We start from the raw sequence: 13,550 nt of genomic DNA on the forward strand, positions 1-13,550 counted from the left end.
CAATATATTTCTGTGCTGCATATATCTAATTATGTATGGTAGAGCTCCCCATGCACTTTGCACCATGCCATCAGGCACATCTAGGGGGATGTGGGGGTAAGTCCACACACATTCTATCGATCTCGATCATGTTGGAGGTGTGTCATCGGCACCATGCTCTGGCTGCCTTTACCCTCTGTTTGCCAAGTACCCATTTAGATGAGGCTGGGTGAGCCCTAGAGCCACCTTAGATCACCTACCCTGGGAATCGAACCCAGGGGATGCCCTACCGAATAGACCACTGCGGCTCCCTAATTATACATAAATAATGTTTAATTTTTACTCAATGTCAAAAAAAATATTGAAATTTGCTTCAATCCACAAGCAATTATGTATAGCGCATTAAATTTTTCAGATAAACACCATATTATTATTAAATATTCAACATACATCCCTTCCCTCTCCATACACCTATGAGACCTCCCACACAACCTTGAAATCATGTGGCTAGTCCTTTGCAACTGAGTTCAAGATGGCAACCACATTAGTAACCTTGCACCTTGTTCTTGAAGGGAAAAAACAAATCAAAGTACAATCACATTCCCTTATTCTTGATTAGTACTCACCACTTTATATTTACTTCGCAGTGAGAATCCAGGAATATAAGAACATCCCCTTGAGCAATTTTGGCACCAGCAAGTCTGGCTCGAATTAACCCTGACCGTTCCTTGAGGCGATGGAGTCGAACTTTCTTGGAGAAACGTGTTTCAATATAGTACTCAAGCTTCTCCTGAAGTTCAACTGGAATTAACAAAAACATACACTTTCTCATTTTCATGACATTCTCTTTTGGAAAATTGAAACACCGATAGAAAAACAAATGCAAATATCTTATGTACAGTCATGGACACTTCTGGATTATAACAATCCCTTTGACTTCCAATGGGATCGTTACAACATAGAAGTGTCCGAGACTGTACAACCGATGAAGTCAGTAACAATGACAAGCCCCTAATCAGACTCTAAAAGTAATTCTAAAATCACATGACTGAACCTCAAATGTCATGATTAAAGATGAAATCAGGGGCTGGAAAGGGATCACAGCACAAATAAAAGCCATATGAAAGGGACTTGATATCTTGCACTCTTGGTGAAGCAGGTATCAGCTTACTCTATCCCTCAGTAAAGTGGAGCCCACCAGTGAATGGAGTCATACTGAAAATGTCTTCTCATTAATTTACACGGTTAGTTAAGATCTCAAAACAACTACAGCTGCTATGCTTAAGATTCTAATACAGAAAACACATATAATATATTATGTTCAAAATTAATAGTAACGTGTTAATTTTTGAAGCAAAGGTAACTTATCGAATGCTGGTACTACATACATTGTGACATGATCCTCCCGAATCCTATCAAAGATTTGGTCATATTTAGTGTTATTCTTAATATTTTTGCTTCTTATATTCACCATAAACTTTATAAAAGTTATGATATTTAATGGTCGACCTAGTTACATAATTATGTCTTTGAAAAGTTTCGTGTTTGCTATTTGTGAGTGTCATGAATGCAAACTCTTTAATTGTTGACAATTAGTTAAAAATATGTTCTCAGTTTTAGAATAAAAAATTATGAAAGCCATAAGAGCTAAATTTCAGGTTATTTGTATCATGAGCCTTATGTACATTCAAAAGCAATTCTTTAAAAATGTGACAAGTTTGTAATAGAGAATATTATAGAAACGTCAAGGGTTATAATTGTTGTTTTAGGCATAGAAAAATCAACCTTATGGAACATACTGTTTAATCTTTAAAATATTGCCATTGTACACAAATTAGTTCTCTATATCACAGCTGTATGTTTATCTTTTATGTCACGGGAGGCACTCTGCTTGACATGTGGAGGTATAAAATACAGCCTCGAAACCTAATTCTGGGGAATTTTCATCACCAAATCCAATGGATTAACATCTTAAATAGTCAGCTCCCTTTATGGGAGGGTTCAAGAACTCAGTCCTTGTTCTCAAATTGACTTAGAGACATTGTTATTCTGTCGTATGGGTAGGTGTAGGTTCACCCTGTGGACATGCTAACATGTCACCATACAAAAGAACAAGTTCATTTAAATTGCACTTTGAAGTTCTCTGACATTTTAAATTAAATCTTCGAATAATAATGTTAAATTTAACTCGTATATCAGAACTTATTGTTATTCTGCCGTATGAGTAGGTTCGCCCTGTGGACATGCTAACATGCCATAATACGGAAGAATAAGTTCAGATTGTTTTGTCTCCATTATTAGTAAATATTTATCAGGTTATTCATTATTGATACCTGGCATGGTTAGGTTCACCATATGAACATGCTAACAAGTTGCCATACCCGTTATCAAGTCGATGTCTCTAATATTTTTCCGAATTATCGCAGGTTTGTATTTCTTCACATATCTTTAACCCAGACCATATTGTCCAATTAGTTTGGAACAACTTATTAATATTAAATCGGAGTCAATACTTAAAGTTTTACCAGTCAAGTTATAGTTATACTTCCTTATGTCGGGGAGAGTTCAGAAAGTTTCAAGCAAGCACTTGGTAATTTTATATAACGGATGTGACAGCTTGATCCATGTTCAGTAAATGTAATATGAACTGCAAGTGTTGCATAGATTTGATGATAAAAAGGAAATTTGTTCAGTCCCTTGTTTCTTGGAGATCTGTAACAAAGACATATAAATTTATGAAAGAATCTTAAAAACAAACCATCTTCAGAAAAACAATTGCCCTTCAAGAAGCCTACTGAAGACGCAGACCTTTCTTTATAAACAGATGTTGTTAATTTATCTAGTCTTCCTTTTACATAGCCTGCGTCAAAATGATGTTAGTACATAACAGTAATTTTATAACATGTATTTTTATTACTATACCCATACCTGAGAGGGGTCAGAGCATCCCATTAGCCCACTGAGTTCAGCCAAGGTGAAGGAACAGATGAAATTGAATATGAAAGGTGATCGAAGGAAACAGGAAGGTAAAGATTAGGATGGACGCTTTGTCTTCGTGATTCTTTTATGTTATAGCTGCGATTGTATAATTTTTCGAAGGCGATTTTGCTCGAGGATGCTGACGACAGAGGGTGGCCTAAAGGTTTGAGAGAGGAACCGCCAACAAGCCTAGTTCAGTATGAGAGCAGCCTAAAGTGTCGCGATAGATGTTTCTGCTCACTTTCTTCGTCTCCTTCGAAGTCAGAGCTGGCGATCAAGCGCAGGTCTCTCCCCAGCCATGCAGTTAAGCTATGATGATTTTTAAAAGGGTGATATTTGTTTGATTTTGAGTGTTTTCCCTCATCATCATCCTACAAGTTGTTGTGTTTTTCCATCCTAATTGTGCATAAAGCTATGCGTCGTTCGTCCTAGTTATTCACCTGCGTATATATTGAAAGGACAAGGAAGGCACCTTTCAATTGTACACCAGCTTTTCTTGTCGGAATACTCACCTAGACGTATTATCTTGTAGTCATAGAATACTGGAATTACATTTTATGTTGTATCTGTGTTATCATCAACTGAAAATGGGTCTTTCAATGCTACCATTATTCATTATTGCAAAATTTGTATTTTTACCAGCTTTTGGTTCTGTATACTCTTGATCCTTTTTTCACTCACATTCATCCAGCGTCGAATAACATGGGTACCTGGGGGAAACCCTGGGGGGTAAAGGCAGTCAGGTGCGTGATGCTGATCACATCACCCCCACTCACGACCGGATCAAGAAAGTGTGGGTCGTTACCCCCACACCCCCTATACGCCTTCATGGCGTGGTGCTAAGCACAGGGGAGCACTTTACTTTTTTTTTTTTTTTTTTTTTTTTTTTTACCTTCAGTCCTCCTTATATCAACTTAGCTTAATTGGGGTAATCTGCTTATTTTTAGTTACTGCCATTTAGAAAGACAGGTGGTTAAAACGCATACTCCACTAATTCACACACATTCTCTCTTGGATATCCACAAATGACATAAGAGATTAGAACAAATAAAAACAACAAAACTTAGCTGGTAGAAGTGTTTCCAATATTCTACTATATACTGCCTTTCCCGCTGAGATTTAATATTATACATAAGTGGTATCAACAACAGGTTCTCCCAGCTGTACATGTCGGAATTTTGCATTCAATTTGTTTCAGCCACTCTTAAGGTCCTACCTCACTGGAACATGTGCCGAAAGCCATTGGGACCGTTTGCACACTTTAATGGTGTCACCACTTACATGAATAACTAACACCACCTGGAAGACGAGCTTGAAAGTTTTTGTGATACATTTTAATCCTTAAAACCAGCTGTGTGTGCAAGACCCATACTAGAGTACTGCATGGGACCACTTTTGGTCGCTCATACTCATTCGACTCTCCAACGCTTGAGTGTATGGAATCAAATAGAATCATTTCAATGTAACAATAATCATAGAAATATATATGTAAAAATCCACCCTGGTAGTTTCAGTGCATAATCATTTGTTTTATTTTCATATATCGCTATGTACTGGTAAGATAAACTACATTTTAACATGGATGATTTATGTTCACTTAAGTTTCAATTTCACTGTGTCTTTCACCTCGCGATCCACATTTGAGACAAATTACAGTTATACGAACTAGTGGGCTTTGAGCTTATCCCGATTGTTTTGCCTGTTTGGGCATTATTCATTCAAGCGAAGAAGCTGTCAAGTTTGTATGCATCTAATGTCATCTGCGCAACCTATTGGATGCTCGAGCAAAAACTCTCGCTGCAGCCCTCTAACCCATACATATGAGTTCTAGAACATCTGAGAAGAGAGCATTTGCTTTTGGAATGTACGAAAAAGGACTTAACGAGAGGTATACAAGCATACATAACAAAATTATCTTGTCCATTAAAATTACTTGCATAATAATTATGTAAACCTAGCACAATACAACAAAATGAAAAGCATTCCCAAGTGTAAGTTATTACTTCATTCAACAATTATATTAAGCACCATTATTACTTACTGTTACTTATGTATTATTTCCAACTATGCAAAGACTAGTTGGAAGATCGACTCCCACTATAATACTTATTATTACAATTAAATAGCACTGACAAGTTTAAAAACAAGATGCTGCAAATAGCAGTTGCGCAGCTCACACCACATTTCCCCACTCCATTCTCTGCAGCGACATTGGTTCGCAGTGTTGCAACCTGGAGGGAGCGGAATGGTCTGAGGATTTTCAACAAAATGTGTATTCGCTTTTTCCTGGGCTGTTTTCTACTTGTCGGACTACAGAACTTCAGCTCATCTTTCGCCAACGACTCTCTTCCTTCTTTTAAAACTTGAACTCCCCGATGGCGCAGCAGTAGCGTTGTCGCCTTGTAATCAAGCGATCCCGGGTTCGATTCCCGGTGGAGTCACATAGTGGTTCGGATCCCACTTTAAACTGTACGTCCAGTCTTACTGTGCATACAATCCAATCCAATTCTTTTAAAACATAAGAAACCATCCATTTAGATACTCCCGTGGCGGCGCTTGCAGACCTGACAACACTATACTTAAGTTTATGTAACTCCTGATTTCGCAAATATGTTGCAACATTGTAAACAATTTCTCTGGCCTGTCCTCAAAGGGGCTTTCCAGAGCAGATTGTGGATTTCGTTGGACCGGCATGATTTGATTTTTGCATTTCAAAAATATACAGCCAAGAGTAAAGAGCAAGAACATTTCAGTGCTTTAAAAAAGAACACAGGCAAGCGTGTTATCAGATTGCCTTCTCCACTTAGTTTTTTAAAAAAAAACGGCCACTGCTCGATGTCGCATTCAGAAAATTGAGTCATTTTTTGCACAGTACTTTCTCTTCGTAATAAACATTAACGTGCGTGCGTAATACTACAGTTTACGATCTGCGCACCGCACGCATTTTCAAAGACCGGATTAAATCAAATGAACCACTGATAAATTGATATGAGCCAGCACCGACAATCTACACAGTAAAAATAGTTTGTCACATTTGTTTTAGCTTAATCTTGCTGAGTTGGCTACACTCGTAGTCTCAAGGCCAGATCAGTACGTCGAAGAGTGGTGGGGAGGATGACATAATAGGAAGTGCTCCGCAGCGATCTGCGCATATCGGGACTTAACTGGTCAGGCTATATATATATATATATATAAGACTCATCACAAAAAAATGTACACTACCTCTATCACTGAAGTCATCAACAAGAATAATCTCCTTCAAAAATTCTTCAGGTGATCCCTGCAAAACACTATATATAGTACGAATTAAGGGACTCCAGGCTTCATTTGTGAAGATAATGATCACACTTGCTGAGGGTAAATTATTGTCATATGTGAGGCCTTTGCATCTGTGGAAAAAAAATAGAAACATAATAAGCCAGTTCAAAAACAGGATTGTGGTAAAGGGTAAAGGTAAGAATACTTTCATACAACAACAACAAAAAAAAAACCTTTGCATTCCTCTGTAGTGGCGTATTCATGTTAAACCTAAAGGCCATCATTGAACTGCAAATAAACATGGCAGTTAATAACTTGCAACTATCATTAAAAAATGCTAAAATTCAGGTACAAAGGCTTTAAATAATTTACAGGGCCGTTTACTAGAAAAATACTTTTTATATTTAAAAAAAACATATCTACAGGTATGGTGCCAAAAAACAAGCAATTTTGAGCTATTTTTAAAAAATATATAAAAAATTTATTTAAATAAAAATAAATAAAGAAAATATTTACGTTAAGTCGCGTATTATGTAAGTCGGGTGGGTTACTGTACATAGATATTGGAAGAAGTTATTTTTCTTGCAGCTTACAGTTATTACAAGCACATAAACACCATTTTTGTTGTTACATATCCAGTGTGTGTGATGAGACCCCTCCCTCCCAAAATAAAATTCTGGCTACAGGCCTGTTTCTGTCCCTTTTTACTAATTCTGACAAAGGGAATGAGTGTTCCCTAGATGGAATTGAAGAAAGGACACTCACACAGAACACCCATTCCCAAGAAAGGGCTCGAACCTGGGAATTTCAGTGGCAAGATTGAAATTCAACTGCCCAAAGTGATCAGCTACTGAGCCACCACATATGGTTAATAGCATTAGCTGACTTGAAGAATGGTGAAGTCACACTGTTCCAATTTTTTTTTGTAACAATACCAATATTAATTTTAAAAAATATTGCTTATGTATTATCATTGACTTGCACTAAATAATGGTACCACAGTATAAAAAGTAAGTTTATGTGGAAAATTAAGAGGTACAGGGCCATTAAAGTTTCGAACAAGAGATTAGTTCCCAAGAACACAGGAAATGAGAAATGGAAAGAGGAACGCTGAGTTATCTTAGGGCATGATACAGTTTGTCAGCACTAGAACACGCTCTGACAAGGACAAATCCTAAGCCTTAGATGTAGAGATACTGAACTGACTGCTCAACACCTAAAAACTATCATTTTTAACTCATTACAATGATTGCGTAGCTTTACAAACATTTAATATTTGAAAAATAGAAGTAAGGATTACAATGATGCAAAAGTGCCTTAAAATTTAATATGAAAGAAGTACACTTCACTGGAGCACAAAGTCATATTGTAGACACACACACCCACAAAATATATCGTAACTCCAGCCTTCTCCCTGCACTATGCTCTTACTGTTCTGTTCAAATGCTTATTGCACGTCATGTCAAATATATCATTGGAGTGCATTGTTTGGGGCAGAGGCCCCCCCCCCCCAATAATTTTGCTTAAGAGAATCTAATGTAATATTTTGCTTCTCTTGTAAAGTTTACTCTGAATTGTGCCACATGAACTTAACTTTAAATACACATTTGAAATGTTCTAGACCATCAACTTTGGGGGGCTGAGACCGTTAAACCATCAACTTGGGGGGGGGGGGCTATGACCAGAGACAGCAATACACATGACTTATTACTATATACTAAGTACGTAATTATGAGTATTGTTAAATTTTTTACTAAAAAGAGTTTCAAAAAATGATGTGCATGAGCTAGGGCAGTGGATGGGACGTTCGGGTTACAAATGGCTCTCACATGACATTCAGAACGAGATCATTGATATATAAGGGAGATCTGTTTTGCGCTCCGTGGTAGCAGATATGAAAAATTGGGAATATTTTACTATTATGGTTGACGAAACTTGTAACATTAATATTCTGCACTCGAACTGTGAATAAAAAAAATTGATATCTTTGAGGAATTCATGGGCTTTTATTAGGGGTGTGCAGGAAAGAATTTTCTTGGTCGGGACGGGAAATGTTCGAAATTTCCCAAAGCTCTGAAAATCTCGAATTCTACACGTCATTTTCACTTTAAGTGATTTCTGGATTAAAAACTAACAATTTACGATAAGTTCCAGAAATTTACAATGCAGAAAACGTCGAGAAATAACAACATTTTAAAATGAGCATTCGGTACTTCCCGACTGCTCGGGATCCCGAAAAGTCGGGAAATCATTTCCCGAAGTCGGGATCGGGATGGGAAATTTTTTTCCCGATCCAGGTCCCGACTTTTCGGTATCACGCACACCCCTAGCTTTTATGAGATTTCGAACACTGAGGCTAAAACTTAGAGAGAGAGGGAGTCATTCATTAATTTATTTCAGTGATCAGAGCCCCCCCCCCCCAATTATTTTTGACAAGTCGGCGCCCCTGCTAGCAGGAAGACTATTTATCGTAGAATTTTGGCAATCACTGTCACTCGAAATTTGAACCTTCGGTAACATTATAGTATAAGGGAAACAGATTTCTTCAAATTTACAGGAGAAAGTACTTACGGAAATCATTTTCTGTAGCATTCTGGAAGTTCGTGAATCGAGTTTTGATCCATTTTAATGTGAAAACATGTAGTTTTCTGCGAAAATCTCTGTCCGACACACTGTTTCTTCTGCCGCCATTTGCTTTCTGCACGAGAGTACAGAAGAAATAGACATTATCTTGGTTAGAAATGCAGGTATAATTTAACAATACAGGGAATTTCTCCAATGTGTTTGAAATTTCGGATACTTACTAATTTGGGTCTCATAATCACGAATCTGCACTTAAAATTTGGTGCTCACGTATAGAAATTCCTGAATTATGGCTAGCCCCACGGACCATTGGCGCTAGCCCCACGAACCATTGGCACGTTGTTAGGTTAGGTTAGGAAACATAGTTAAATTTTAGGTTCGTAGTAATATCAGGAATATATATATTTCGTTCTGTAAGTATTCGAAACGGAAAATCTTGCGATAAATAATGAGCAATTGTGCATTGTCGGTTGCGATGACTGACCCTCTTATTTTGCAAGTTTGACACGTGAGCGCCAAATTTTAACTTCAGATTCGTGATTAGGAACCCTAATTTAGTGAGTATGCCGAATTTCAAACAAAATGGAGAAATTCCCGATATTGTAAAATCGCTTCGAAATGCATTATTTCACCTTAGGAAATGTTCCGCATTCCAAAATAGTACGTTAGCAATGTAAAAAATATGATTTATAGGTGTTTCCCTTATACTACAATAGTACCGAACCTTCCTTGAAGTAATGAACACTGTTTGCATTTCGAGGGGAAAAAAAAGTTATTTAGTGGAATCTTCTTATGGACAATGTATTTTCCGTTGACAAGCGACTGTAAGTATCGTAGACTAGTGGGAATTAATGTAGAAGCAAATCGGAACCTTAGTACAATGCATTTAGGGACTGTATTTTAATGCTAAAAGAACCAAACCTGGCATGCCTAACCTAACTACGAAAGCATATATTGAACAAAATAAGTAAATGGATGCAAGAGCTTTCGTGCATCGGTCACACATTTATATCGAAAAATAGATGATTTACCGGCAAAATTCAATGAACGATGCAAGAAAACACTTCTCCGAACTTCCACAAGTCTAAAGAAACTGCATTCGGTATGTAATTTCTCCTGTAAATTTGAAGAAATCCGTTTGTCCGATACGAGAAATTTACCCTTAATTCTATTTAATCACATCAAATTCGTATAAGAAATTCTACTTACGCAGGGTCCCTTGCATCTGGCACTGATCTCGTGTATGAAATTTTATTACTTAAAATAATGTTGAAAGCTTCTTTCTTTATTAATTCTTCTGCAATCTCTGCTTCTTTTCCACTTAAATATGCCGGAACTCCACCTTCGCCTAACCCAGGAACAATCCCAGTTTCCTCCTCTGCTATCATAGACTCATATTGACGATGCCGTTTTATGCGATTAATTGATGAAATATTAACACCAAGTACACTGGATTCCAGATCATTTTTATCATACGGTAGCACTGAATTTGAAGGATCATCATCAAAGGAGCGTTCACTAGTAACTGAAGAACTTCTTACAGGTACATTTCTCACATTTTGATCGCCCTCGCCGCTTTCCTTTACTTCCAACCTGTCCGCAATAATTTCATTAATTCTGTCATCCCTATTCTCTGCATTTAATTCTTGTTGTGACCAAAGTAACACACAAGTCAATGTGACTGAAACAAACGCAAACACACACAGGTACCTCCTTCGACTACGAAATGAGCGTCTTAGCATGGTCTCGGAATTTCTTGCCAATGTTTAGGGATGTCACCTGAAATACATTTCACCTGATACTTATTTCGTTCACACCAACCACTTGATCCACATGAAGGCCACACTGAAACAACTTGCGTTGGTAAGAATACCAAAAGTGTACATTTCTAACTTGGGTAACGCGTCCTCCACATTAGCTCCAATAGAGACACACAGATTGTACGAAGAATGGGTTTGTACTGCAAGTAGTCTGTGTAAGAAATTGTGACATATGCACAGAAGGAAGTACGGCATGTAACGTCACTGGAGGAGGACCTAGCTCTCTGCTGATTGGCTGGTTATTTGCAAGTGGAGCGTACTTCACTTCTGCTGAAAGTGGTAAGTGTTCTCACCTGTTCTCATGGCTGCGAAAATAAGCGTCTCCAAGAACCGAGACTCTCGCCGATTCAGTTCGTCTGCTCAGTGATTTGTCCACATCATAGACGTCATTAGCAGGGTTTTTTTCATGGAGGGAACAGGGACCTAATCAATTACTTTAGTCTTTTTTTTTTTTGTTATTTAGCGACGCTTCTCCTGCCACCTTTGTAATCGCGGCGATGAAGAGATAAGTGATGAAAGGCAAAGGACACTCACAAGGAAATGAATACCTATACCCACGCAGGGATTCGAACCTGAGCGCGCTGTGCTAAGCACTTCGACTAAATGTCAAACTTTCAATTGAAAAATTAAACCCCATCCCCCGAAGGAAATTAACCAGACAACCCGACCCCGCTTGTTTACGCCAATAATAATCCATGTTCCAACCAAATTAACCCAGAACCAAAATTTAGTAATAATTTAGCTACTACCCTTTTAAAAGTCCTCGGCGGGTGGCGAGACTAGTGTTCGCAGTGAACATTCCTAGCTTGGGAAAGGGGCGGGGAGGCTGTTTGTCTTAATTTGTGGATAAGGGGGGGATGATTCTATGAATCAACGTGGAGACAATGCGGTGGGTCAGGGTATGCTTAGTATGCAAATGAACATAACTAGAGGGATTCTACATATTTTTTTTTTCGGAGGGGGAGATGCCATCCTCTGATTTCCCTCTCCTCACTTTCAGCACTTAGTCGCGAGGGAAAGGGGTCGAACTGGTCATCAACCTCGAAAAGTGGCATTTCGAATTGAAGACCACAGGGAAAGAACTTGCTTTGTCTATTTTTAGCCAAATTGAGGTAAAGGTGCTATCAAATAGTTCTGTGAAGGTTCTTCCTAACTAGGAATTGTACAAGTATAGAACATGTTTTTTTTTTCCGTCCAGTACAAAGAGGTTTTGGTTGCGTATACGGCATGGGTTCGGTCTCTGGGTTTTCGGCCTGTGTATGGGACCGGTGGCAACCCACCATCGTGAGGAAATTGGGGAGCTACGAGTGAGTAGTGTAATCCGGTCTGGAAAATCTCCTATAATGATTGAGGGTTCGACGTATTTACCCCACGTCACCCCATTACCGGTTGAATAACTCCACACCTCTAGGTAGGATTGTGGGAGGTAGGTAGCGGCCAAGACCCTTCCAGGGCTGTCGAGCCACGGATTATCATTATTAGCAATATTATTATTAACGTGGTCATAACAAGGAAATGATGTGTTCTGCTGCAAAATCAAGAAAATGGACAAAGCACGTTCTTTCCCTGTGGTCCTCAATTAGAAGAAAAGCAAAAAGGATTAAAAAAAAATTAGGTAATTGGCAAGAGTGATAAAGCCCAGGTACCCAGGCAGTGATAGCGCCAGAAGGAGACAAAGGAAGCGGACAACCCTCTGGTCAACTTGTCCGTCCCTCCCTACCAATCCCTGGTAAGCAAAGAAAAATACACTTGTGTGTGTTGTATTTACGTGTATACTGACTGATTCCTAGAAAATCCTCTTGTACATACTTTTTAATGTCTCCACCCATTTTTCCTGGTGCCCATACTGAGCGCAATTAATTAATATTCCGGCAGAAGAACCCAGATAAGAACTTCATGCCGACCTACATGGTGTAGTGGTTAACACAGCGTCCTATGACACCAGCAATCCCGGGTTGTGCACGGGTATTCTTTGTGAGTGTCCTTCATAAATGTCATCATATCATCATCCATCCTCACCTTCGCGACTAGCCAAAAGTGGCAGAAAAGCGAAGTAATACAAATTAAATCCGCAAACAACAACTTCTTGTTTCATATAGTACTACCAATGGCGTGACTAGGTGGACCCATTTGGCCCAGTATTCCTAAAAGAAAAAAAAAGAACGTCAAAGGCAGGAAAGAATGACAAACTGAGGTCTTACTACTAGTAAAAGTATATGTAATCATGCCCTTTCGGAAATCCTGTGACGCCAATGTATGCTACGTTGCTACTTACTTAATCCGGAGAATAAATGGTTACCCGAGGTCACACAGCGTAGGGTAAAAATAATAATTTTGCAATGAAGGTAATAGTATATAATAACAAATTTTTAATTTAATATTATTTCTAATGTTCAATGTTATGCCAGTGGTCTAAACCCTCTTGCAAAAGTTTATGGAGGCACCCATGATTGAAAACGGCGTACTAAATTCGTTGGCACAACAGCCGTGTCGTCACAATGAACGTAGAGAGTAGAAAAAATACTAAAATAACCCCCAACATGTATAATTTACTGCAGTTTATTTCGGATTTATATGTGAATCGATCTCTGTTAGTTGAATTCATTTTTTAGCATTGGGGATTTGGAATTTATCCTTACTGTTGGTAATGCCTCACGTTCTGCTTCCCACTTTACAACCACGTTCATTAGAAGTTGAATTCTCATCAGCTATATTTTAATCTACACGCGTGTGCTATCATAATTAGATAAATGATGTCTGGTAAAATATATCTCAAGCAGAGATAAGGAAACTTACGAAATGCCTCGTGTAAATCTTGAATCAATTGTCCTTTTGGTTGCTTGTGATAAAAGATACTACCGTGACAACAACGGGTTTTATTTTAATTCATTCCTGTAATCGGTTATGTATCCGCATGCATCAAACATTCGC

General features: G+C 38.3%; 1 protein-coding gene across 3 annotated transcripts in view; it reads right to left on the reverse strand.

Annotated features, from left to right (window-relative positions):
* The window catches only part of LOC145998774 (polypeptide N-acetylgalactosaminyltransferase 1-like), a 30,443-nt gene extending 19,662 nt beyond the window's left edge, over nucleotides 1–10,781 (reverse strand). For 2 of the 3 annotated variants that reach the window (XR_014443345.1, XM_083135356.1), the window contains exons 1-3: nucleotides 10,009–10,781; nucleotides 6,181–6,347; nucleotides 606–780 (exon numbers count right to left, since the gene is read on the reverse strand). Coding sequence is in view for 2 of the 3 variants with exons in the window: in XM_083135356.1 (XP_082991482.1) it covers nucleotides 606–780; nucleotides 6,181–6,347; nucleotides 10,009–10,541 (875 nt within the window). In the remaining variant the exon portion in view is untranslated. The remainder of the gene's footprint in view (nucleotides 1–605; nucleotides 781–6,180; nucleotides 6,348–10,008) is intronic. The other variant, XM_083135357.1, reaches the window with a different exon arrangement.
* Between the last annotated feature and the right edge of the window lie 2,769 nt (nucleotides 10,782–13,550).

The sequence above is a fragment of the Lepisma saccharinum genome, chromosome 14 (genome assembly GCF_977018435.1).
Source record: "Lepisma saccharinum chromosome 14, izLepSacc3.1, whole genome shotgun sequence".
Classification (NCBI taxonomy): Eukaryota; Metazoa; Arthropoda; class Insecta; order Zygentoma; family Lepismatidae; genus Lepisma; species Lepisma saccharinum.